The sequence below is a fragment of the Carassius gibelio genome, chromosome B11 (genome assembly GCF_023724105.1).
Source record: "Carassius gibelio isolate Cgi1373 ecotype wild population from Czech Republic chromosome B11, carGib1.2-hapl.c, whole genome shotgun sequence".
Classification (NCBI taxonomy): Eukaryota; Metazoa; Chordata; class Actinopteri; order Cypriniformes; family Cyprinidae; genus Carassius; species Carassius gibelio.
Window position 1 is genome coordinate 21,931,615 of NC_068406.1, and position 27,990 is coordinate 21,959,604.

At 34.7% G+C, this 27,990-nt stretch overlaps 2 protein-coding genes across 5 annotated transcripts in view; one reads left to right on the forward strand and one right to left on the reverse strand.

The window, feature by feature from the left end:
• LOC127968576 (elongation of very long chain fatty acids protein 1) overlaps positions 1-12,164 on the forward strand; it is a 26,294-nt gene extending 14,130 nt beyond the window's left edge. For all 3 annotated transcript variants that reach the window (XM_052569867.1, XM_052569866.1, XM_052569865.1), the window contains 7 exons: positions 6,231-6,332; positions 7,214-7,404; positions 7,603-7,683; positions 7,781-7,837; positions 7,915-8,020; positions 9,957-10,093; positions 11,323-12,164. In XM_052569867.1, coding sequence (XP_052425827.1) covers positions 6,257-6,332; positions 7,214-7,404; positions 7,603-7,683; positions 7,781-7,837; positions 7,915-8,020; positions 9,957-10,093; positions 11,323-11,661 — 987 coding nt within the window. In that variant the 5' untranslated portion in view covers positions 6,231-6,256 and the 3' untranslated portion in view covers positions 11,662-12,164. The remainder of the gene's footprint in view (positions 1-6,230; positions 6,333-7,213; positions 7,405-7,602; positions 7,684-7,780; positions 7,838-7,914; positions 8,021-9,956; positions 10,094-11,322) is intronic.
• LOC127968573 (zinc finger FYVE domain-containing protein 9-like) lies at positions 12,010-27,988 on the reverse strand. 2 transcript variants are annotated; one of them, XM_052569860.1, is made up of 16 exons: positions 27,404-27,982; positions 25,290-25,857; positions 24,443-24,542; positions 24,231-24,364; positions 23,346-23,451; positions 22,919-23,041; positions 21,771-21,926; positions 21,458-21,685; positions 20,475-20,557; positions 20,281-20,385; positions 19,124-19,274; positions 17,911-17,991; positions 17,299-17,461; positions 17,114-17,219; positions 16,452-16,628; positions 12,010-15,188 (listed from the first exon to the last, which is right to left on the reverse strand). In XM_052569860.1, the coding sequence occupies exons 2-16, from the start codon at positions 25,749-25,751 to the stop codon at positions 15,027-15,029; spliced, it is 2,337 nt and encodes a 778-aa protein (XP_052425820.1). In that variant the 5' UTR covers positions 25,752-25,857; positions 27,404-27,982; the 3' UTR covers positions 12,010-15,026. The 2 variants fall into 2 exon arrangements, with proteins under 2 accessions (XP_052425820.1, XP_052425819.1); XM_052569859.1 differs by having other exon boundaries at positions 12,150-15,188; positions 21,458-21,688; positions 27,404-27,988.
• Positions 27,989-27,990: the final 2 nt, after the last annotated feature.

The window sequence follows — 27,990 nt, forward strand, 5'->3', positions numbered from 1 at the left end:
TTGTGCTTTCAATGAAGTGGAGACATCGCAAACGGCTTTCATATCATGATTCTTCTCTTCCATTTGTTTATTATTAACTCCGAATGTGTTGGTTTTTTTCGTGGCATGATTGACTCACAGGATGCCTGTTGATCTGCAGACTGTGTGTAACCCCACCCTTACCGTTTGCTCATGACAAGCTACGCTTTGACTTCTTAAAACTTTCCCTTCTGCCCATAAATGGAAGTGTTATTCAAAAGCGAACTTGTTATGCAATCGTAATCGAGTGATTTGTGCTGACTCTCTTGATGTGTAGAGAAGGGAAGACCGATTATGAGTTATTAGCATTTTCTGCTGTCTTTTTCTGCTTGTGGTTTTTGACCTGATGTGTTCTGGTCACATGACAAGCAGCCTGAGAGCAGGGTGGTTCCCCGTCTATGCTAGCAACCGTGTCATTTTACGCCTGCCTGCTAATTCTCAAAAATCTGAGTTAAAGGGCCGGATATGGGTTAATGTTTTCCTTATGTTGAGAGATGGAGAGAGCGGGGGGACGAGGGACTAGACCTCTCTGATCCTAAACACTAACATACGATGATACAACTTTGATGAGGGTGCCTTTACCATAAATGGTGACTGTGTTGGTCTCTTGTTCCTGTCTTCTCTTTAGGGAGCAGTGCTGTGTTGTGAGCTTTGGCTTTGGCTTTCACTCAATGACTAGTTGATTGTAATCTGATTTTGTTCATTCGGGTTCAGTACAGTGCTGTTGCCAGTTGGTCTAGACGTTGGATGACACTGATCATTTCTAAAGTGAAGTGCTTTGTGCTGTAAGCCTTGTAGAACGTGTCTGGGTCATATTTTTCACAAAAATCTATTTTTCTATTTTAAGGGCATTATGCATTTTTATCACTATTTGCACGACAACTAAGCACTTTTTCTTGAAATTATCATTAACATAATGTAAAAATCTGTTTATTATTACTGTTATGGTGAAAAAAAATATTTTAACAAAACATTTTAGTAAGACGAGGTAAAATGTTGTAATGGTAACTTTACTGTAATAAAATAAAAAGCCATTAATTACAGTAATAAGAATTACTAGAGAGAATAATCACTGATTTATAATGTGATTTTTTTTTAAACATTTTATTTAATTTATTGAGCAAAATATGAACTGTAAATGCCATGGTTTAGTGAGAATTATCTATTTTTTTATATTTACATATATTCAAAATAATAATAATAATTATATATATTTAGTGATGCAAAGCTGAATATTATGAATCAGCATCATTACTCCAGTCTTCAGTGTCACATGATCCTTCAGAAATCATTCTGATATGCTGATTAATTATTAGAATTAGCAATGTTGGCAACAGTATTTTGTAAACTGGGATGCGTTTTCAGGATTATTTGATGAATAAAAAGTTAACAGCATTTATTTATTCTAAATATTAATCTTATCAATTTAACACATCCTTGCTAAAAAGTTTGAATTTCTTAAAAAAAAAAGAAAAAGAAAGAATAAAAAATGATTGTTTATTGAAATATTTATGTTTTGAAATGAAATGTTTATTGTTAGAAAATATTTCTATTTTAAATAAATGATCTTCTTTTTAAAATTTTGTTCATCTAAAAATCTTGTAAAAGTGTCACAGGTTCTAAAAAAAATATGAAGCAGCACAACAGTTTCCAGTACGGATAATAAATCAGCATATTAGAAATAATTTCTGAAGGATCATGTGACACTGAAGACTGGAGTAATGGCTGATGGAAATTCAGCTTTGCATCATAGAAATAAATTATATTTTAAAGTATATTAAAATAGAAACAATTATTTTATATTGTAATATTATTTTGGAAGATTACTGTTTTTTTCTGTATTTTTGTAAAAAAAAAAAAAATGCAGCCTTGATGAGCATAAGTGACTTCTTTAAAAAAAAAAATCAAGTCTTACTGATCCCAAACCATTTAGAGATTGTGTGTGTGTGTGTGTACAGCAAATATATATGTATATAATAATAACATGACCTTTACTGGGTATTGCTGCAAATGTTTTTACTGTAGTATTACTGAAATTAATTACTGATATCTCATGAAGACACATTCACACCTTTCATAGAATTGTCTTTGTGTTCAGTATAGTCGTCTTAAACTCACTGTTTCTTGTGTAAATTAGAGGTTTTTTAGTCCTGAGGTTTAAAGCATGCACTCCTCCCAAGAACATGTTTGCACAACATTTCATCAGGAGAGTCGATCCAGATGCACCATCCATCGGGACATAAACAGCACTTAGACCCGGCCCAGCCAAAGCTCTTTTGTGTGTCTTGATGTTTCTTCCATGAGTTTCCACTGTTGGACTGTTTAGTTGCTGAGGCATGTGTTCCATCAGCCACGCCAAAACCTCACAATACATCCACACAGCCATAGACAATCCTGAGACGTCTTACACATGCCTCTCATATCTTGCACAATTACATTACCCCCACACTGGCTCACTGCTTGTATTCAGGTCACCGAATACCGTGGGGTGTGTAAAAGTTCAAGCAGGTTTACCATGCATCCTCTTTGTCTCATATTTCCCAACAGATTTCTAAATTCCATAATGTCTAATTTTGACTTTGTTATCCTATGTACACTCTCTGTAGTCCTCATAATTCATGTAGCCTACATGTATGTGCATTGCTTCCAAAGGCTATTTCTCTGTAGATCGCACGCTACAATTGGTCGATTGTGTACAATGCCTGCACACTATTGGTGAAACTACTTTTTAGCCATTAGCATGACAGAACTAAAGAATCCTCCCATACAGAAAATCAGCTACTTTTGATAAGAAGCAAAGTCTCCGCTTTCAAATTCGGTTGGTTTTATTACGCAATTTAAATAATAAATACAGTTTTGGTGCTCTTTGATGTGTCGTGGCAGATCACTGTAGCGCGTCTAAACATGTTAACATCAACGAACATCATAAGGTATGTTTAAAGAAACAGATCAGCTTACTGAACTGTGTAGTATTTCATGTAATCGATAAATAGTATTTGAACCGCCAAACACGTCATTGAAACAATTTCACGTCACATTTACCTCATAAAAGCAATTCGGTGACCACGACCTCAAACATTTGCTAGAAAAATGAACTCTAGAAAGGAGCATTTTGCTAAATATATGCATTATATTACATATTCATTATATATTTACTTAACCTGTTCTTCAGTATTTTAAAGTATGTTTTAAAATTATTGTTATGACAGACGAAGTAGAAATGTTTTGAAAAGGAGTAGAAATGTTTTGTATATTAAAAATGTATTACCCTTTTAATGATATTATATTTTTACTATTAAAAATTTCCAGTAAAATGTTTGTTTGTAAATCATGTTAATATAGTCTATATATAATATAATATATTATTATGTGAAGTTCCTGTGGCTCAGTTGTAGAGCATTGTGTTAGCAGTGCAAAAAGTTGTGGGTTTGATTCCCAAGGAACACGTTAGGTAATAAATGTTAGCCTGATTGTACTGCTGTTAAATGCATTAATTTAATTTCTATTCCATAGTTTACAGCATTAGAGAGGTTATCTTGCATTAATTGACATGCACTGCACCTGATTGACTGTATTTCCAAATGAATTGATACTGATTTAAGTTTAGTCACTTCATGTGCTTTGCACAACTATGACGTCACCACTTTGTGTACAGAAACCAGTCTGATCGTTAACTGATCATCCACATTTGTTGAACTGAATGTTCGAGATCTAGCGCGCCTCTGGCTGGATGAAGGCTCATTCTCACAAAATCACATTCTGAGATAAGAAACGCTCTGAAACGGCTGCTTTTTGGGAACTTTTTTTGTGTGAACTTCAATGCAAAGTCTAAAAGGAAAGAATATTATGAAAACGGTCGGTCAGTTCACATGCATTTGTGTGTACATTCAATCTGCATTTCCTTTTCTTGAACTCGGTGTTGCACTAATCTTATCTCAGGCCTTCCGCTCACAGATCAATATGATGCAGTAGTTTGAATTCTTAGATTTTATTCCCAAAGCAAATGAATGTTATCATCTTTTTACAATCACACCGACGGCCTGAAAGCGGTTTAACCTGAAGGTAACAGCACATTTTCTACAAACACCTCCGTGTATGACGAAACATGCTCCATGATTCCAATCAGCATCTGTAGAAACCCATTATTCTGTGAACGTACATGACGGCCTACAGTGGCCTATCACTGTCATCTCAAATTACATCCGTGTGCCCCAATCCAGGGATCTACAGAGAGAATATGTGAGAGAACCTGTCTGGGTATGTCAGTTTTCACACTGAAGCGTTTGAGGACATGTTGGGTAATATTAAAGAGAAGTTTCCACTGTTGCTTTAGAGCATATGTTTGTTCACGTGAGTCCTTGAAAGGTGAACCTTTAATTTATTGTTCTAGATGAAGTCTTACCTTTAGATTGGTCTAATTTTGTGGCTCAATGAGAGACAGTTGTTCAGTGTATATGTGTTATCAGAAGGACAATGGCGTCAGTGGCTCATATTTCCCAGCAGATATGGACACATCATTGTATCTCAGGGCTGTAAATGAGTAAATGAGTAATTTACTGCAAATCTTATCTTAAATGTACGGTTATAAAATGATACATAACACATAATAATATTGTCATATACTGTACATAACTACTGAATGGGTCTGTGAAACCTAGCTGTGAAACCTAGTGTTTGTCTTTCTGGTTTTATTTTACTGTTGTTCCAATAATGTTATTAGTTATTTAATTCTTTTTTATGGTTTATTTAAATATTATATGAACTATAGATGTCTTTTTTTTGTAAATATATGATTAATACATCATTTTCTTTAAATGTATTTTATAGTTCGTGTAAAATCTCAAGTTTTAAGTTTATTTTTAAAAAAATATGTAAATATATAATCTGTGTGTGTGTGTATGTATGTATGTATGTATATATATATATATATATATATATATATTTATATTTATTTATATATATATATATATATATATATATATATTTATTTTTATATAATTTTATATATATATATATATATATATATATATATATATATATATATATATATATATATATATATATATATATATATATATATATATATTAGTGCTATCAAACTATTAATCACATCCAAAATAAAAGTTTTTGTTTACATATGTGTCTGTCCTGTGTATATTTATGTAAATATAAATACACATACATGCAGTATATATTTATATTAACATAACTTATATTTAATATATAAACATGCATGTGTGTGTAATTATATATACATAAATATACACAGTAAACACACATTTACTATGTAAACAAAACACTTTATTTTGGATGCAATTATATAGTTTGAAAGCACTATATGCCAAAAATATATATATATATTTTTTCTCCAGACTCTTGGATTCTATTTAGTGAGGACAGGGCTAAGGTGATTTTTCATTACATTTGTTAATCTTTAACATTTGGTTAGTGGATAAACCGTGAGTGTTTGGTGCAGTGTTTCCTGTAGTTCACTGTACAGTCCTTTCCTCGCAGCTCACTTTAGGAAGTTCTTTGTTGTGTTGAAAAGAAAGACTTCAAACTGAAGTGCGTGACACACCTGAACCCCTCCTGTGTTTACACAGAGTTCAGTCGGGACACAGATCTGTGATAAGAGCAAACTCCGCTTCCTCCATCTGTGTGGTCAGCTGTATAAATCCAGAAGTGTGTTTACAGCTTCAAAGCTCCAGCGCTGATATATTCAGTGAAGGTGACCGAGCTTTTCATGAAGGTTAATGTGAGGCAAGCATTACCTCACTGGTGCCGTTCCGCCCCCTTCTGCGGCCACACCTCCAACATCAGACCATATCAGCCAAGAGAGAAAAAAACACATGGAGGAGGGACGGAGGGAGACGGAAAATAAAGACACAGAATATCGAATAACTCTGTTACCCATGTCTTAGTAGTAGCAGAGTACGTGGGTTCATTAAGGAAGCATCTGGTTAGAGAATGTTAAACAGACATGAGATGAAAATCACGTTTTCTTGAGGTTCAATGTCTTTTATTTTCACTGTTGAGGTCGCTTAATACAGTGAATTCATTGCATCCCTTACTAACATCTAACTCAGTTAGCCAACTGCTGGTGGAAAGCCCAGTATGTGGATTGAGGAATCACACTATCTGCATTCATGCATGTTTTGCTCCACGTAACATTACACTCTGAACTGACAACATCTCTGTTTCTGCCCTCACAGGTGCTTTTGTGCAGTCAAACGTGAAAATGACGTCAGTGAAAATGCTGGAGACGGTGAAAGACAGAGTACTGGAGGTCTATGATAGCCTCTTAGCAGGAAGAGGTAAGAAAGCATGATACATGAAACTAATCCATAGACACTACTGAAGTAATGTATACTATTCAGACTAGTTCTGTTCTTCTTTTCTAATTGGCGCTGATCTTGTGTTAGCCAGTACACCAGGGAGGAAAACTTTACACCTTACAACAATAATAGCTGTTTTCCATTCAAAATGGGTCATTTGAGTTGTCAAAACACTCTGGCTGAGGTTTCCCACGCAAATAAAGCTCCATGATTTAATCAAAGCGGAGAAATTAAGACAGAGGTTAAAAGTAGTTTTGTAAATTTATTGTTGTCCTATAAAATAAAATGGTTATATATATGTGTGTGTGTGTGTGTGTGTGTGTGTAAATGTGTATATATAAAATAAAAATGACAGTCTAGGGTGAGTTTTTCCCTATTTCCACAAGTTAAAATATTGATTTTAGTATACACATAATGCAAGTTAAACAAATTGATAAATGCAAATTGCAAACTATACAAATGTCAGAATGTTAAACAGGATTGTTTGAAACCATTTCTCCGCAATGATGTTAGCTCTTGTGAAAGTGAAAACCGACTGTAGTAAAAGCCACAAAGTTAACGAAAGTTAAGTAAAGTGATAGTATCCATGAGCTTGTTTTGAGTTTGTCAGGTCTTTGCACACACAATATCTAAAATTAACATTCATTTTAAGACAGTGTACTCTATTTAATAAATAAAAATTGAATTCAGAAATTGTTAATCTTATACAAGGAAGCTTAAACTTAAATGTTGGCAGATTAATTGGACTAGTCATGGACTGCTATCAATTATAATAAATGAAAACCTATAGAAGACTTGATGTAATATTAGCTGTATGTATATGTCAAAGTGCTGTGTTTTGTCTTCCTCTCTCTTTCCAGACCCTCGGATGAAGGGCTACCTCCTAATGGAGAGTCCAGTCAATATGACTGCTATTCTACTTGCTTATCTTTTCTTCGCACTGTACGCTGGCCCTAGATTTATGGCCAACCGCAAACCCTTCCAGTTGAAAGAAGCTATGATCATCTACAACCTGTCCTTGGTTGGCCTGTCTGTATATATCGTATATGAGGTGAGAATCAGGAGATGTTGGTGTGATCTGGCTAATGTGTTTGAACTTGAACGCGAGTGTTTGTTTGTGTGCATTGACTCAGAGAGAGGTGTGTTTTATTTTTAGTCATTATGAATACACTGTTCACTGTTGAATTGCTCCTAAAAACCAGTTTCCAAATCTAAATTGATATATGAATGGTTTTGACTTGGCGTGTAGTTCTTGATGTCGGGCTGGGCGACGGGATACACGTGGAGATGTGACCCATGTGATTATTCTAACAGCCCTCAAGGACTTCGAGTAAGATTTGCTTTCTGTTTTCTGTTACTGTAGTTTGTGCATTATTAATCAAATCAAGGCATATTAAAGATGTCTTTTTTTTTCTTTTTTTTTTCAGATGACAAGAGTTTCCTGGTTATTCCTGTTTTCAAAGTTCATTGAGCTTATGGACACGGTAAGATTTGAACAAAACGTCTGATTTTAAAGCAGATTGGTTCATGTAGTGATGAATGCTGCTGTCGTCATGTTCAGGTGTTTTTTGTGCTGCGTAAGAAACACAGTCAGATCACCTTCCTGCACATCTTCCACCATTCCTTCATGCCCTGGACGTGGTGGTGGGGCGTGAGCTACGCACCAGGTGAGTCGATCCCAGTCAGTCTGCAGGTATTTACATGATCGCCACACGTCAACCTGACAGACTTCTCTTCCAGTCAGAGATGCCAAGAGATTTTGCATGTGCTAATGGTTCTTGTAAATAAAGCTCTTGGTGTTGATGGTCACTGGAGTCGACAGTATGATCAATTATTATTGAACTTTTTTCGGTAGCACTTTAGAATAATGGTTCATTAGTTAATGTTACCGTATTTTTCGGACTATAAGTCGCACCTGAGTATAAGTCGCATCAGTCCAAAAATACGTCATGAAGAGGAAAAAAACATATATAAGTCGCATCGGACTATAAGTCGCATTTATATAGAACCAAGATAAAACATTACCGTCTACAGCCACGAGAGGGCGCTCTATGTCTTCAGCGAAGACTACAGGAGAACTGAGCAGCATAGAGCGCCCTCTCGTGGCTGTAGACAGTAATGTTTTCTCTTGGTTCATTTCTCTCGGTTCATGTCAAATTCATTTTGATAAATAAGTCACACCTGACTATAAGTCGCAGGACCAGCCAAACTATGAAAAAAAGTGCGACTTATAGTCCGGAAAATACGGTAGTTAATTCAACAACAAACAATGAACAATAAATGTATTACTGTATTTATTCGTCTTTGTTAATGTTAGTAAATGAAAATACAGTTATTCATTGTTAGTTCATGCTAATTCACAGTGAATTACCTAATGTTAACAAACACAACTTTTGATTTGAATAATGCATTAATAAATGTTGAAATGAATATCAACTAAGATTAATAAATGCTGTAGAAGGATTGTTCTTGCTTAGATCATGTTAACTAAAGTAGTTAACTAACATTATCTAATGGACCATTATTCTAAAATGTTACCCTTTTTTCTATATACAGTACAGTATCAGGATTTATAATGATGTCCATTTACCATTAATGAGGAAGGAAATGCTTTCCACGTTTGTTAGATCTTGAGAATAAATGTCTTATCTTTAGACAATTTCGGTTTTATTTTTCTCTAAATTCAGCTTTTTTACATTTCATGTTTTTACAGATTCTGTGTTTTATGATTTATTACAAATGTATCATTAAAAACTGTGTTTAATGAACTGAACAGTTTAAACAATCTTCAAAAACTGTAATCAAATAAAAGTATAACAATTTCCCCCAAAAACATTTTTTTAAGGCAAGTTGCTGCACAACTGAATTCTATGCATAACATTAATGAAAAAAAGTATTTTGGTTTTATGATATTCCTTAATAATAATAATATTAGTAGTACTTCTTTGAGAAATACCTCTGTCCTAATTCCTTCAAGTTAAACTGAACTTTTATTTTGAAGGTTTGTTGTGAAGATCTTTGAGTTTCAGTGTTTGATGGTAGTTTTTCTCAAATGAAATGATGAAAAGCTGGATCTGGAGATGAAGTTTGAGTGTTCATGTCTCATATAGTGTTTAAGTTTGTGTAGTAGATGAAACCACACACATTCACACAGAGACACAGAACATGCAGACGACGCCACATGCACTGACTGACATTATTTCTGATGTGATCAGCTGTTAAATTAATACATGTCGAGTACAAATGTCCAGAGGTTATCATAATTAATGTCATAAACTTTATAGCTATCTTGATATGATATTATGATATAATATCCATCTGTATAGTATGTTCATTGTACACCTATCTGTATATCGTGCTGATAGTATTTAAAATCTGTAAATTATGTCCATAATACTCCCTTATCTGTATATTTATTGTACATTTGTAACATACTGTAGACTTTGCATATTCTGTACTTACTGCTTATTGCACTTCTGGTTAGATGCTAACTGCATTTCATTGCCTTGTACCTTACAAGTGCAATGACAATAAAGCTGAATCTAATCTAATCTAATATTATCACCTATGTGGCTTCAAGACTTGCTGTTATGCTTCTTGCAGGTGGAATGGGCTCCTTCCATGCCATGATCAACTCCTGTGTCCATGTGATCATGTACTTCTACTACGGCCTTTCTGCTGCAGGACCTCGCTTCCAGAAGTTCCTCTGGTGGAAGAAATACATGACTGCAATTCAGCTGGTATGTTCATTTGTTCTGCAGAGCAGTATTAATCTCACCCATGATAATGGTGAAGGGATAGTGCAGTCTTTATCTACTCGCTCTCATTTTTTTTTGCACAAAATGCCTTCAAAATGCAGCTACTGTTGTAAGTGACCATAAATGTCAGGCTCTCTCTCTCTCTCTCTCTCTCTATATATATATATATATATATATAAATCATGATTTAATCGCATCCAAAATAAAGTTTGTGTTTGCATAACATACATGTGTGTTCTGTGTATATTTATTATATATATATATATATATATATATAAATATATAAATATATAAATATATATATATATATATATATATATATATATATATATATATATATACACACAGATATACAGAATGTAGTTTGAAAATAATTGCATGCATTTGCAAGTCTATATTTATATTCCTTTAATTTATATTATATACAAATATATTAATATATAAAAAAGATATATACATGCATGTGTGTATTTATATATACATAATAAATATATACAGTACAAATATTATTTAAACAAAATATTATATTTTAGGATGTGATTAATAATTTGACAGCACACACACACACACACACACATGCACATATACATTTATATATACTGAAGTGTGTTTTTATATATATATATATATATATATATATATATATATATATATATATATATATATATATATATATATATATATATATAGATGCAAAAACCAGTGCATCTTCAGTGCATCTAAGATTTTTCTTTTATATTTTCTCCTATGAAAATAACATTGGACATTTTTTTAAAGGCATTCAAAAACTGACTTGTAACCTTTTCTTTGACATTGATAAAAATGCTTATTTAAAAGAGAAAAAAATCAAAGACAGATTTAGAGGTTTTTCAACCAGTGAACTGTATTTCAATACATAATCATAATTTAAATAATAATTAACTTTTTGGTCTTTAATTTTACACTGTTTAGTATGCATTCATTCTAAATAAATTATTAAAATATAATAATACATTTCATAAATATTTATTTTATGGTTAAAATTTTATTTTACAAGGAAATTAGATTAGATTTAAAACCATTTTTAGCTGGTAAAAATACTAATAATTTTTGTCACACTCTATTTGTATGTGTGTGTGTGTATATATATTACATTTAGTTATTAATACTTAAGAGTTATTAATGAGAGCTGTGTATGCCAGACATTTAGACCTTGTTACTCTTCATTACAGACTCAGTTTGTGTTAGTGTCTCTTCACGTAACCCAGTGGTACTTCATGGAGAGCTGTGACTACCAGGTGCCTCTGTTCATCCACCTCATCTGGGTGTACGGGACCTTCTTCTTCGTGCTGTTCTCTAACTTCTGGTACCAGGCGTACGTGAGAGGCAAGAGGCTACCAAAGAACACCCAACAGCTCACCCAGAACGGCACGGCCAACGGATCCACCACAGTCGCCAACGGCTCATCGGTGGTTTCAAACGGCCACGGCGTGCACGAAAACGGTCTGAGCAACAGCAAGAAGCACCACGAGAACGGAAGCACTCTCAACGGAAAGATGAAGAAAGCCTGAGCGCTCAGGAAGAGAAGACCCAAAACAGATGACCAGGAGAACCTGTACTAAGCACTATGGAGTCCAAAGAGTGTTTTGGGACTTTTCGTTTTCAAATCTTGTGTTTTTGTTTTTTAATATGTACATTAAGTACATGGGGATGTGAATCCGTTTTGACCCCGTTTGTATATTTTTTTGTCATAAATTAATCTAAAGAATAATTATTGAGCACAATGTATGAAGAGAAGAGGAAGAGTACTGACTGGATCCATCCTCTGCAGATGTTGCTAATGACAGTCATCTCAACAGAATGAGTTCACAGATGTGCACCGACACACACACACACACACACACACACACACTTGTGTGAGTTTCATACTTCCCCAATAGCACTGTACAGTCAACATCAGTAAACTTGTATTACACCTGTAAATAGTTTTACCTTATAAACTAACGGGATTGATACGGTAAAAAATATTGCTACTCTTGAATGAAATACAAAAAATAAATTCCATTTTAAAATACACAGTTATATCTTTATTTCACATGTTATGCGGTTTGATGGCACGTTGTAGTTCCTTCTTAAATAAAACCAGTGCATCCAATTCATTCGACCTACAATTCCGGCTGAAATTTGCACGTGGCATCTCCAATGCAAATGCCTAACATATTAAAATACTTTTTAATCATTTACAAGAATGCAAGAGTAACTCTCCGCTCTTGTCGTTTCTTGTGTTTTGGGTTCAGTCGGAAACTCAAGTGTGTGCATGCCGCATTTCTCCTTCATAATCTGCATTTGCCATCTCAAGAATGTGCAGCACGTTGAGTGTAAACAAAAAGTCCATTCAGTTCCTGAAAAGCAACAGAGGAAGACCAGATGAGCAAGCATCCTACGCAGTGTGTGTGAGGGAGATGGCGTAGGAACAAATGACCTAGAGCTCACATTGCATGAGAGTCTGTGTGTATAATTCTCTCTCCTGTTTATCCAAGCGTTGTCTTTGTTTGGCTGAATTCCTAGAGCCTTTTTTTCCAGGCAGGTGTGCGTTAATGTAGGGCAGAGGTCAGGGCACTCCTCTAGGAAAGCTGGGGAACAGGGTGTTGCATGGATTTGTACAGTGACTCAGAAGGAAAACATCCTCCCGCCTCTATCAGGAAGTACAGCAGAGCTCGCCAAAGCTACAATGAGTTCTACATGTGGAAGACTAGAAGAAACGGAGTCTCTCTCCAATATCACGTCATGCTCATAAATCTCAATTCATTTTGGAATCAGGTTTCATGTTGCACTTTGGTCCTCATTTGTCTGCATGTTTCAGGCCTCGAGGTTTCAAATCCTGTTTCTGACCGAGCCGAGGTCTAGAGAAGGAGAACAAACTACAGATAGCTACGTCAATTTGTTAAAGATGAGCCTTTGGCAATCACCAGAGGTTGACCGATAATGGCTTTTGTGGTATCGGAATACTGAAAACGTTAACATTTCAGTTCTTGTGAATGCGTAACTTTAACCTAACCCTCTGAAACGCAGCACTGACTTTAGTGTAAGAATTCAAACTCATATCCTCGTCTTGTGTCTGGCTCTGGTTTTTAGTGTAGACACAGCACAACAAACCAAGCATTCTCCACTGGAGGCTTTGGTTCGATCTGGAAGCCTATTTCTGCCTCAAGAGTTTTAAAGCAATTAGGTAAAAAAAATAATAATGAGGTATTGTACAGACTCTGTTATGAAAATGAAAGAAATTATATGAAAAGTAATCGTACTACAATAATCGTAATTGGTAGAAATAAGGTTGCAATTACATAGGTGTTCCAATTTTGACACAAATTTGCACTTAAAGTAATTGCAATTACGAGAAGTGAAGTTTAGATTCGAAGAAATAAAGTCGCATTTAAATTATTAAATTACTAGAATGTTTCAACTGTGAGATATAGTCATAATTAAGACAGTTACAACTCTGCTCTGAGGTGGAAATAAATAATTATGAGTAAAAAATAAAGACTAGTCAAAATAAGATATAAGGTTGCAGTTAAAATAAATGCAGTTTTACGTTATTTTTTACTCTGGTGGAAATATAGCATTTATTAGTGATAAAAAGCAATTATGAGATTCAAAGTCGTTTTTACAAGAATTATCGCATGTCGCAATTGACCATTCGCAAAGACCCGCCCACCTTAGTTACTGTTGCTATGTCTAACAATGGCACCCTCACACCAAACCTCATGTTCTCACACTGTGAAAAATACATGGCCACACCGACAGACAAGTCTCGGCTTTCTAAATTTGTCATTTTTTAAAGAAATTCAAACAATAAATAAAATTATGCATTGTCATGGTTCGCTTTAGAGCCTCAGTGCCTTTTCATATTTACTATGAACAAAAAACCCCTGAAAATTAGAAGGGGTCTTGTTTTAACTGCAGAAAACTTTAACTTGAAAAACAGTGTATTGACATCTTTCCGTGGTTGAAACAAGTATACCTTCTGATGTTCATTCATGTTTATTTTGCGCTATATTTAGTAACAAGAAAGAGACGATCGGTTCACATGCTGCTTGAACTACACAAATGTCACATTAAAGAGCAACAAAACGGCATTCATTGTGTGAATTTCTTACAAAATGACCAAATTGGAAAGCTGAGACTTTGTTTCATAGCAGAAATAAACCTGCTCTGTCTTATCTGTCGGTGCACTGTCACTGTCTTCTTTGCTCTGTGATGTGTTTTTAACAGCGTGAGAACATGAGATAGCAACAGTTAGTAAGGGAGGCGGGTCTTTGTGAAGGGTCAATTGTGAGATATAAACTTCCAATTACGAGAAATAGTCGCAATTGCAAGAAAGCTGCAACTGTGATATATAAACTCACAATAACTGTAATAAAAAGTGACGAATTATAAGAAAATCACAATTATGAGAAATAGTCACGATATTGAAATATGATGCTGTAATAAGAAATAAAGTTGCACACGTGAGATAAGAAGTGCAACTGAGAGAAACGGACGCATTTTGTGTGAAAAATTGTGAGATATAAAGTTTTACGAGAAATCATTGCAATAGTGAGGTGTGAGGTTGCGATTATGAGTAATGCCATGAATTATATTTTTATAACTCTGAGGCAGAAATGGGCTTCCACAAGTGTTTATTTTTGCCATTATTCAATAGTTCCAAACGCTGTTAGTGCTGTCGACTGATAAGCTAAAATGATACATCTAGTCATGACTGAAAGATAAATATTAGCAGTTTTTAAATCCATTTGATGATGTAACCCCAGACCCTTTCACAGTGAGCAGTAGGGTATCGACTAAACTACATTCCACTCTCATATGATACTGAACCCAAAGGTTTTGCTCGTGAGGTTTCTGGGAGTGTTGGCACATGACAGTGGTTGGTCCGTCTCTACGATGTGTCCTCCAGGATATAGAAGATGAGCTCCAGCTGGCAGGCGGCGAGACCCTGGTACTGAGAGTTACTCTGCACCACGGACGTTAATGATTGGTTAAGACATTCCTGGTACGGAGCTGGAAGGCGCTGCCCGTTACTGCCTGCCAAGAACTCCATCTGAAAGATTAAAGAAATGATGATAAGAAAACTTTTGTCCTCTGCTGTCTTGACCTTTGCTCAAAACCCCAGAGATTTAATCAAAACACAGCACTAATAGTAAAGCAGAAGACTGGTGTCATTGGGAGAAAGTCACGGAGCTTACACTCACATGCTACACTCCTGACCGACCCTTACACAATACTGAATTACAGTTATTACAACAACTGAAAGACTACATATTACTTCTGAGATCCAATCTGAGATTGAGAATAAGGTTCTGGAATACAAGAATCTGGTCGTCTAATAGCAGCCTTGGAAAAGTCAATAGACGTGATAAAGAAAAAAGTTTTTTTTTTATTAAAGGACAGAGGTAGAAAATGTATAAATATACTATTAACTAAATCACTCACACACACACATATATATATATACAGAGAGAGAGAGATGTGTAATTTAGTAAAATGAATGAATGTATATGAGTATTTTTTACCAATATATCTATCTACTTAAAAATTATTTATAATTATTTGTGATTAATTAGATCAGCACATCATATAATTAAATTTACATTTTAATTGCTTGACAGCCTGACTAAAAACCTATTAAAATAAATAAAATAAACATTTTATATATGTAAAATGTTATCAGATTTTTTTTATTTTTAGAAAAACACTTTTTTTATATATAAAACATGACATAAAATATTATTATATTAGATTGCAATAATCTAATGTAAATTATTTTTTTACATAAATATAAAATTTTTACATAAATATTAAATACTCATGCATATTTCACTGATTTACACACACAAACAAGTAAATAAGTAAAATAAATGTATTTGAGTACTTTTAAAATTGTACCAATATATTTTAGTCTTTTATAAAAAATAATACCGTATTTTCCGGACTATAAGTCACACTTTTTTTCATAGTTTGGCTGGTCCTGCGACTTATAGTCAGGTGCGACTTATTTATCAAAATTAATTTGACATGAACCAAGAGAAATGAACCAAGAGAAAACATGACCGTCTACAGCCACGAGAGGGCTCTCTACGCCCTCTCGCGGCTGGAGACGGTATTGGTTCTAAATAAATGCGATTTATAGTCCAGTGCGACTTATATATGTTTTTTTCCTCATCATGCCGTATTTGTGGACTGATGCCACATATACTCAGGTGCGACTTATAGTCCGAAAAATACGGTAATTATTATCATTATTTTGTATGGCTAATTACTTCTGTGTCCAATAAATGATTACAATGTGGGAAAAATGTCTGACCTTCTGGCCGTCCAGGGTGACTCTAAGAGCCAGTTTGGTCATGCCGTCCTCCTTCAGCAAACACAGAGACTGACACAGTGCCAGACAAAACGCCCGCGCAAGACGCTCTGTCAGACGGTTCTGGCTGCTGTGGTTATTAACACCATTTGGATGTTGATCTTTCAGCAAGAAAAACACCTGTGAAGAAAAGTTGTTAAAAGTGCTTTTCAAAAGCATTTTCAGTAACTGAAACTCAATCAAATTTAGATAAAACCACTACGATGGAGCAAGCACTTAATCCATAAGCATAAATCAAAATAAAGACATTAAAAAAGCCCTCTATGTACCATATTTTCATTCAGATTTTGATCTAAAATAAGACGCAATGCTGAGGGTCAGATTAAAAACTATTGGAAAAAAATAATATATTATAATTATATATATATATATATATATATATATATATATTTTTTTTTTTATATAACAATATTTTACTTGTTTTAATGGAAAAATATATTAAATATTAACTTAAAATGTAGATTTTTTTTGTTTATTTTCATAGTTTTCAGTTTTGGGCAAATGATCCCTTTAAGATTCGGAGTTTATATCTATCCCTAACTTTAAAAATGAGCATACGTATTAAAAACACAAACACTTTACAAGTCACAGGTAAACCTTCTTGCCTCTGTCCAGCGTATGAGCTTCCCATTGGCTCTGTATTCTAAGCGCTGATGGGTCTTGATGTTTGTGAGAGACTCCATAGACTTGCCGTCGATGGGGCTGATGATGCTGTGAGATACAGGGCAGAATGAGAGGACACCAGCACAGCTTCAGATCAACTGTATATGTATATATATTGGTTTCTAACCCTTTATTGAAGCGCGGCTCTTCGTCCTGCCACTGAATGTGCACATATTCCTGCCTCTCTGCTGGGGGGAGTTTTCCACAGGTGACTGTGAAGTCCTTCATGTCCCGTAGAGATCGACGTAAGTCAGCCAAGGCCTCCATGGTTACCTGGACCATCAAACCATCTGTAACATTGAGCAGATGCATGGGATCTAAGCAGAGTTCATCTATCTCCTGCACTTGTTTAAGTTAGATAGTGCTCATTCTATAATTTAGAGTACTTTGCATGTGTTTTAATAATAACTACATATTTTCTAACAGTGTTTTCTTTAGAAATATCATGTTTTGTTAAGGGAATACATACTTTTATTACACATAGGCTATATTTTGTGCTCCCCTTGATCAACTTAATAATTAATTACAGTTTTATCTTATATTAATTAAGTCTTGAGTATAAAATGATGAATTAAAATATTGAAAAAGTCAAGACTATCTATATTGTACTGCTATATGTATTCCTATAATCATAACGCCTTAGATAAAAGATAGATTTTTAAAATAAGATTAAATTGAATTTTCTTTCAAACAAGAGATGTGCTGCTTTAATGAAACACAGAAATGAACAAATCATAACCTTCCACAATACTGGACTTGGCCAAGTACCCTGATGAAGGTTTGAGCGCTCCACTGAACACGAAAAAACAGGAGCCAGTGACTGAAAGGTGAACAGAAACACAGATTTAGATTCAGTGAGAGAAGAACAGCTTTCAAGAATGTCAGACAGCGCCCTCAAGTGAGCGTTCAAGAAAAAAAAATGTAAGCAACCATATATATATATATATAAATATTAATATATTTATATACATGCACAATATATTAATGCACAAGCATTAATTTGTAGAGTATTTCGTATTATTAGATAACAATAATAATATAATAAAATATTTTATATATATATATATATATATATATATATATATATATATATATATTTATATATATATATATATATATATATATATATATATATATTTATTTATTTTTTTTTTTTTTATTTTTTTTTTTGGTCATATTAAATAATGCAATAATATGAAATACACTACAAATTAACGCTTGTGCATTAATTTAAAAAAGGAACAAACTTTCAATAAAAAAAAAATTATCCTGATCATAACTACCAACCATTTTTAAGATTTTAATCCTTTACATACCATTTAATACAATGCCACTGTTTTTTCTTTTTAACTACATTAAAATACATTAATTATTACCATATACTAAATGCAAAACATTTTGTTTTTGTATTATTACAGTTGTGTATGTATCAATGATTATCAACAACATTCATTTAGTATTTAAATTTTCTGTATGGGGCAAATATGAGACAATGTCATCACCAGGAGGAAAATTACGGATTGCCGAGAGATCTATGAGCTGCAACTTCAGAAAACACATGCAGATAGAAAAAGCAATGGTTAATTTGTGCATGATAATATAAAACATTTTTTGTTTTTATTTATCTTTTGTATAATAAATGTATTCATTTATTCATTAAATTTAATACCATAGGCTATGGTTAATTTTTGCAAGGGAAGTTCTTACATAACCTTCCAGAGTTACAGTAATTGTGCATTTCCTCAGATTATTCAGGCTAAAATATATTTAAAATGTACCTTATGATCAGGATGTTTAAATAAATAAATAGGTAAATAAATAAATAGGTTTGATATACTATGGAATGACATTAATAAATTTCTAGGTGCAAAATATGTCTAAATACTTTTTTCGACCACTGTACTAATATTCAAAACAAAACAATCAAGCAGGAAGCTGGCGTGTTCGCTCACCTCTGCGTGGCTGGCTGTGAATGCTGATGGCCTGTGTCTGGTACTGTCCATCTGCCGTCTGCACGCAAATGAGATGAGAGTCGGCCTGCTCGTTAAAGCAGGCGCCCAGGGCCAGCACTCTCTCATTAGACTTATTCAGCGCCTTCAGCAACTAAAACCCCAGCAGACACAGAGACAAGACCACCATTACCCAAAGAAATGATAATTAAGAAATTCAACTCTTTAACTCAGGTCTTATCTTATCTATTCAACTCCAGATTGATGATAAACCTTCTGACACTCGAGGCACAAGCAATAAAAAATATCATGCTCTTTCCATCTCCTTTGGAAAAGATACTATGCTGCTGATGCAATTCTCGGTTATATTCGAGATGATTTTGTGTTGGAATACACTCAGGCCGTGTACACACTGTAAAGTCTCTGGAGTGACAACAGCATAAATTAGGTGTCGACTGATTATCGGCACAGATATTAAGCATTTTTAGGGTTATCGTATTGGTAAAACATTTTGTCAGAGGCCTTATCCACCTTATCCACGTTATCCACTTAATCATCGATTTGTGTGGCTACTTCACAGAGCTTACTCTTTAATGGTTGCCAAATCTACTTATTTTAAGCAACGCTTATCAAGCATCTTTGGGCTCGGCTGATAACAATCCAGTTTATGGAGTTAATAAAGTGGACGGGTGCAGGTCAATACATCATGGTATGTGGATTACAGTTTGGATTTCAGTTTATTATTTACTCGTTTTTATTTGCTTTATTTTGCGTTTTGTTATTTGATCTGGCAACCCTGATTCGAAATGTATCCTGTGATTTCGTCACCACACATACACAAAAGACTGAACTCTGACATGCTTTTAAACTCGTCGTTAACAACTAGTTGTTCGGTCTCATTCTTTACACACTGTACATTTCTATAAATGCGGATGTCGCTACCTGAGTCAAGACGACAATACGACAAACTAACATGTTTGATACCCTCCGTCTGGAAAATCAGAATCTGGGACCATCATAAACTACACAATTTTCTTAAATCTGCTGAATGGCTCGGACATTTGTCAACTAGCATCAACTTGTCTATACTGTAAATCAGTGCAAAAATCTGTGTACAGTTTGTATAGTGTATTCCAGGATCTAGCGTGGAGTTACAGTACCTCTGGATGACGTGTTTTAGGGATTCTTATACAGGTGCTTCTAGCCTCTAGATCAACCACGAGCCCCGGCACTGTTGGCAGTGTGTAACGGTAAAAACGGAAATCCTTTGAGAACCAAAAAAGAATGGAAATCAATTAAAAGACATCAGTTGAACTAAACGGGAAGCAGTATGACCAGAAAGAGAAAGTCTCACCACTAAGAGTCTCATTATACTGTTGTTGACGGGTCCGAAGAGAGGCTCTCTGAAGCGCACACTGAACAAGGGACAGGGATAGACTACAGGACAGCAGAAAACATTACTGAGAGCATACATTGATGCATACAGAGAAAACAAATGACATTAGAACATTTCTCAATTTAGTTTTTAGTAATTTTGTTAGAACGACAGTTAACAAATAACAAAAGACCAAAAAATAAGAGCTATAAAGATCTTAGAAATCATAACACTGCATCTCAATTTGCATGTTATTCACAATAAATAGTACGCCAAATAAATAGCTGTCCCAAATGATAGTATGCTACCATCTTAAAAGTCTGGGATCAGAAAGATTTTTAAATGTTTTTAAACTCACCAAGGCTACATTTATTTGCTAAAAAAATACTGTAAAAACAGTCACAATATATTACAATTAAAAATAACAGATTTCTATTTTATTCTTTTTTTATTTATCTAATTTATTCCTGCGATCAAAGCTGAATGTTCAGCATCATTACTCCAGTCTTCAGTGTCACATGTTCCTTCAGAAATCATTTTAATATGCTGATTTACTGCTCAAGAAACATGTGATACTATCAATATTAAAACAGTTAATATTTTTTACAATTTTATTCAAGATATTTGATGAATAGAAAGTTCAAATATTCCGTAACATTAAATGTCTTTACTGTCACTTTTGATAAAATTTAATGTGTCCTTTTTTAAAAAAAAAAAAAGAATATATATATATGACTGGAGTAATGGCTGCAGAAAATGTAACTTTACCATCACATGAATAAATTACATTTTAAAAATATATTCAAACAGAAAACTTATTTTCACAACATTACCATTTTTACAGCATTTTTCATCAAATAAATGCAGCCTTGGTTAGACTTCTTTCAAAAACATAAAATCATAAAGAGCCAACATTTTGAATGGCAGCGTATATTAATCTTAGGTTTATTCCTTTTTCTTACATCTGTACTCCGCTCCTAAACGCAGCATGAGTCTCAAGGGAAAGGCTTTGGCCCATGGAGCCTCTGCACGGAGCATGAGGACCCCGAACAGGAAGGGCGGCGCAGGCAAAGGCAGGCCCTCCAGAGACTGAAACGTCGGACGCACGTAAAGAAATCCAGCGTGCTCGTTATTACCCAGAAACCCTCGGGACACCAAAGAGTGACTCAGGTGATTCAGAAGCTTTCCTGCTGCTTGAAGAAAGAGCAAGATCAAGAACTATCGAGATGTTTGGGCTTAGTTTTATGGTTGAGTAACATCCTGTGCAAAATTCACCTGTCTGGGCATCCCAATAGATCTGAATGAAATGATTGAAAATATCCGTGGGGAATCTCTTCTCTTCAGGCAAACACTGCAGTAAAATGACCACCTCTGGCTGTCCCACAGCATGCATGCCCTTCGACATCACACACCAGCACCGCCGGTTCACATCTATAGGAGCACAAAAACCCTTCGTGACCACATGAACACACACTTGCATATTGTTATCAGAAGTTAGGGCTGGGCAATGTGGATTTAGTTATTTTTTTTAGCATTATAGCTTTTACAAATCATAAAATATAAGGAAATGCATTCCACATGTTTGTAAGACCTTGAGAATAAATGTAAACATTACTTGTCTGGTCACAAATAAACTCCACAGAGCTTAAATTTAAAATTTCACCCGATGAAATCGGTTTTATTTTCCCCTAGATTCTGTTTTCCTTTTTAATTTAATTCAACACAAACTGATCATCAAAAAATGTTATATAGTAAAAATAATAATACAAAAACTCACAATTTAATCAATCTATTTATAGATTGAAACTAAAATATAACAATTAATTTACAGCTATTTTTATTTGTTGTCAAATAAGATGCACTTACAGTAATTAAATCATGAATGTTACATATCTTTGTTGCACCAAATTACCTAAAAATAATAACATTATTATCATTACTATTTTGAGACGTAAAGCTTTAGCACACAATAAAACATTTCTTAAACCAAACTTATTTTGAGTTTCAGTGTGTGTTTGGTAGTTTTTCTCAAATGAAACGATGGAAAGCATGTGAAGTTTCTTTAAGAGCAGCTCTGGAGAGTTTGTGTGTTCATGTCTCAGAGGTTGAAAACACTCTGAGCGTCGCGTGTGTTTGAGTGTGTGTAGTAGATGAAACCCATTCACACAGAGACACACAGAACACTGACTGACAGATGTCACATTCATCAGCTGTTAGATGAATACATACCAGGTAAAAACATCCAGAGCTTATCATTAACACACATGCACACACACACACATACACACACACACACTCAGTGACAGACTACAGAACAGCTTCAATCACAAAATAATACACCATACCTATTCACTCAAGTTCCACGTGTCAAATCAGCAAAACCGAACATGCAATAACAGTGGAATGAGACATTAGCGACATACAGCTGACAATCTTCACAACGGCCAGCAGGTTTGCGTTCAGCACAAACACCAGAGGCGCTGCAAGACCTCTCTCCAGCTCCTCTAAGAGCGACGACTCCGTTCTCTTCTCCTCCAGAGTGTAGTCTGCAGAAATAAACACAAGATCCAGCCTCTGAGATCTCAAACTCACTCATGAAATGCATTGGAAGTATTGAGAACATCTCATACTGACTCTTTTTGTTACTCACCCTTGTGTTGTTCCCAGAATTAAAGGACTACTTTTAGCTGCTTGTGTTCATTGTATGCTTTCATTATATGGAAATTATTTGTGTCATAAAAAGCACTATACAAATAAACCTGAAAATATTTTTTTTCAAAGAAAACAGTTAACAAATATTCTGTGTGAAGCCTAATTAGTCAGAACTAGTGTGCTTATTAGGACACATACCTCCTTTGACCCCTGTTGAGGTCAGAATAGGGGGAAGGTCCTTTGGTGGAGTGGGTTTTGTAGAGTTGCTGCTGACTTCATCTCCAGCTCTGAGCTCAGATACTTCCTACAGTGTAAAATCATTGACAATCAGAGTGCTGATTAAAAAAAAAAAAGTCAAAATGTAATAAAAATTTTTTTTTCTAAAGGTTAGTTCACAAAGAATAAAGGGAAATTTAAATAAAGATAAAATAAAATATTGAATAAAATAAATAAAATAAAACACTGAAAAATAAAATAAAAATCGATATAAGATTGCAAGGGTATTTTTAGAAAAGATTCATGGGATTTTTATTTTTTTATAAAATCATATAATAAAAAAATAAATATCCTTATAAGAGTTTTAAACTATTTAAAATAATTATTAAAATAATGAAAAATAAAATATAATGAAATAAAATTAACATTTAATCAAATAAATTATCCTCTCTAGGGTGTCATTACAAGAGTGTATAAGTGTTTTATAAACGTTACTTTACAAAGACCAAAGATAATTAGAAATAAAATAAATAAAATGTACTCCCAATAATATTTTAATTTTTAAAGTTTCTTCACAAAGACTGAAGGGAAATTTAGTCTTTGTGAATAATAATAAATAATAATAAAATAAAAAATTTAATAATTAATAAAATTTAATTTAATATCCTCTCTATAGGTTCATGACCAGAGTGCAAAAATCTTTTTGTAAAACATCTTCACAAAGATAAACAAATAATAAAATAAAGTAAAAAAAAAAATCCTCTCTATATGGTCACTGTACAAGGGTTTTATTAAGTTACTTGAAAAAATAAAGGGAAAATAAAATAGAATAGACAAGCAAAGAAGCAGAAAGATGTCCGGTCATACGGCCTGAGCGAGCTCAGCCCTCTCTGTGTGGGACACACTCCTGTGAAGAGGAGAGCTGTTGGCACTTCTACTCTCAGACTGAGGAAGAAGATTATCTGCAAACCAGACCTTCTTCTGGTCCTTGCGAAGCGTCCCTGATGAAACAGCATCATAGTAACTTTATAACTAATGTGTTCAAGCTCATAAGCAGTGGAATCCGCCGCCACACTCACGGTTCATCAAAGTTGAATGACAGGTGACACAGACACGTCCCTCTTTCCCGCCGAGATGAGTCAGTTTGTATCGGAGGTCACAGCACACCACACAAAACACCTGCGAAACAAAAACAGGTTCATGTTTTAAGGAGAATGACATCTTAAAGGGATAGTTCACACAAAAATGAAAATTCTGTTATCTTTTACTCCCAAACACTGTACACCTAAATAGGTTGTTAAAACTCAAAAATTTGAGGCAATCAGTTACATCAAAATGTTGTCAGTTTATAAATTTGAAATTTAAGTAAGCGGAATTTTCAGTACCGCTTTTTTCACCCACTGCAGTGAAATGAGAAGCATTTCTAAACCTGTTGTGTGTAAGCAATAAGGTTCTCGAGGCCATGCTTTATTGTGAATAAATCAAATAAATCCATTAAACTGAAAAAATAATGAAACAATTCAGATTACTTTAAATACATCAGTGATGTAAACTCAAAAGAAAGAGAAAGTTCTAAAAACTCATAAAAGTTAATGTGATTGAAGCAATTTAGTTTAAGTTTGCCCTAGTCCATATTATTTAGAGTGCTATGGTTCAAGGTGAACCTGTATAATTATTATTTATTTATTTTTAAGAATGTTGGTAACCAAAAAAAAGCTACGTCCGACGTTTCATTTTTTCCCCATACTATGGAAGTCAATGATGATCAACAATTGCTTGGTTCCCAACATTTTTCAAAATATCTTATTTAGAAAGAAAGAAAGAAAGAAAGAAAGAAAGAAAGGGGTGAGTAAATCATGACAGAATTTTAATTTATGATTGAACTATCCCTTTAAACTTTGTTCAATTTCCACATGCATCTCTCACCTTCCCACACGCTCTGCAGTGATGACGTCTTTTGGTGAAGGAGAATTTGGATCCACATTTCATGCATGCTGGTGCCTGAGAATCAGGGACCCACTGTGGAGCTGTGGTGCCCAGAGAACTGCAGCGCTGCATGGGCAGAGCACCAAGTGAACCCTTCCTCCCACCACACACTAGAGACGCTTCCATCCCACCACCCTTCTTGCAGTCTAGGGTGGGGTCTGAGGGGTCCATGCTGTCTGTTTGGTGGGTGTCCTCCACAGGAGAGGATGGAAGTCCCAGCACAGCCTCCAGCTGCTCTTGCTCATTCTCAGCCCGCTCTTTCTCTTCGATGACAGAGTCCTCTTTCAGTCCAGGCCTAAGCTTGCGCTCGTCCAGCAGCGACTCGCTGGAGTCCTTGAGGGTGGAGTATCCGAAACGCCTCTCGCCCCACACAGACAGACTGGCGGTTACTGCTTGCCTCATAGTCTCAGTGGAGGGAGCTCAAAGCGAGAGGGTTACTGATCATACTTTAGCCCACCATGAGCTTTGTTTTAGCCTTAAACCATCACGACGTGGCCCACACAATGTCCTGCCAATAGATGAGTCAGTTATATTAATTTCCGGCAGCCCAGTGTCAGGGATGCTTGGCTTTTTTTATTTTAAAAAAAAATGTAAACATTAGAATCCATTTAAAAAAAAATAAGATGAAGATGCTGGACTGAATCAACCTCAGTTTATTGTTATAATTTTTTTTTACATGTTAAAATGTGACAGTGAGTCCAAATATGATCCATCAAGTTTGGTTATTTGTTCATCTCTAAATTATCATTGTACTGCATTGCATTATATGTTTTGACACAACAGCAGTGATCATAAAACCAAGCATTTCAATATCATCTTACTATTATTGGGAGATATAGTGACAAAAAGTCTGCTTTATACTGTTATTTAAAAAAAATAATTATTTACATCACAAGCTACCAGCATTTCATTTTCCTTTTCGGCAATTTAAACTCTAGCAAATATTTTGGCTCAGTTTCAGCCACTGAATAAAACTGCTTTTTGCTACTTGAGTATGAGCCTGATTTATCAAATATGAAGCAAACGTTTGCTTTAGATTTTGTCTAATTTGATTTTTGCTTAACGGGGTTAAAATTTAAGAAGCTTCTTGTGATGAATATCCAAGTCTATATTTAAACTAAATTTTGCATTGTTGTATCCCAAATAAAGTAAATAAATACATTGCACATCATTGCATATTATATACTTGGCCTCAAAGGGGTTGGTATTTATTAGCATGGTACTAACATGGTATATGTACAAAAACTAAAGGCATTCCAGCATTTATATGCCACCATCTCAGACACACAGACACAGATCCTGCATCACTACTTCACAGTGAGGATTTGCTGAATGTGCAGAAAGGCTCGTCTGCATGGGTGCATATGCAGATACACATCAGAATCATGCATGAACGTAACTAAATGCAAACACTAATGCATTTGAGTGTATATTATCTACACAAATTTAGATACAGAACTACAATAACAGCTGTAAAAAAAAACTACTTTCTGATTTGAAGTCCGAGTTTGTCGCCTCACCTCATCTAGTGTCAGCAACGCGACGCGACAAACTAGAACGCGTCGCGCGCTTGCAATTATTTGAGCCTTCTAGTCTGTGTCGCAACATCACAGCATTATAGTTTATAGTCTATTCTCCGGAATTGTGGCCAAAAACTTAGTGTTGCATCTGCTACCGCACAGAAGACTGAATACGCGTTGTAATTCTCTCAGCACTGCATTGCAGAAGAGCCGCAGCAATCTTCACACAAGACAACATCTTCAACGCGTTTGACACGGACACACGGCCCGTGGTGATTCAGCAGCATCACTTCTGGATAGCAGCAACGCAAACGCACATGTGTTCATATATGGCTGATGTGCATCACTCTCGCCTGTGGCTGCTGGGGACTACAGCAATGCGACACAGTACCGTCAACGACAGCCAATTATCCTCACTTACTATATAATCATCTCAAAATAAATCCCCGAGAACTCCCACAAGAACCTGCGATTATTTTCAGCACTATATAGTTATACAACGAAGGAATAAATATGAAAAATGTAAATAATTACCAGGATCTCTGTATCCCATCGCCACCTCTGTGCGCTCGTCATCAGAGGTCTGCGCGAGATCAATGCGCGTTCACGAGGGCGTCGCAATCACTTGAGAAGTCAGAGAGGGACACAATGTTGCGACGAGTTTTATCAGCGATGTGAGCACGTTTAATATTCTCTAATGTGTTCTTTTTTCACATTATTAATATAATCAATCGTTGTTTGGGTATTACTGTTACTTGGGTTCACAATCTCTCATTATTATAGATAAACAAGTCTTTAATCAACAACAGCTGGTCACATTAGAGAAATACAGGTCCATTTTTAAACATTAAGATTTATAAATCAGCTGAAATCTTTCAGTTGATGGTTTGTATGTGTAGGACAATATTTAGCTGGTAACTATTTGGAAATCTGGAATCTGAGGGTGTATAAAAAGCACTGAGAAAATCGCCTTTAAAGTTGTCCAAATTAAGCCCTATGCAATGCATATATTACTAATCAAACATTAAGTTTTGATAGAACCTTTTTATGATAGGACATTTATAAAATATCTTTATTTAATATCCTAATAGTTTTTGGCATAAAGGAAAAATCGATAATTT

Coding starts and splice junctions, on each gene's coding strand:
- LOC127968573 (XM_052569859.1), bottom strand. CDS start 25,751: ATGAGGCAAGCAGTAACCGCCAGTCTGTCTGTGTGGGGCGAGAGGCGT. Junction 21,927..22,918: donor CGTTGTGAAGATTGTCAGCT/GTATGTCGCTAA, acceptor GTGCTCCTATAG/ATGTGAACCGGCGGTGCTGG. Junction 21,689..21,770: donor CTATTGGGATGCCCAGACAG/GTGAATTTTGCA, acceptor TCTTTCTTCAAG/CAGCAGGAAAGCTTCTGAAT.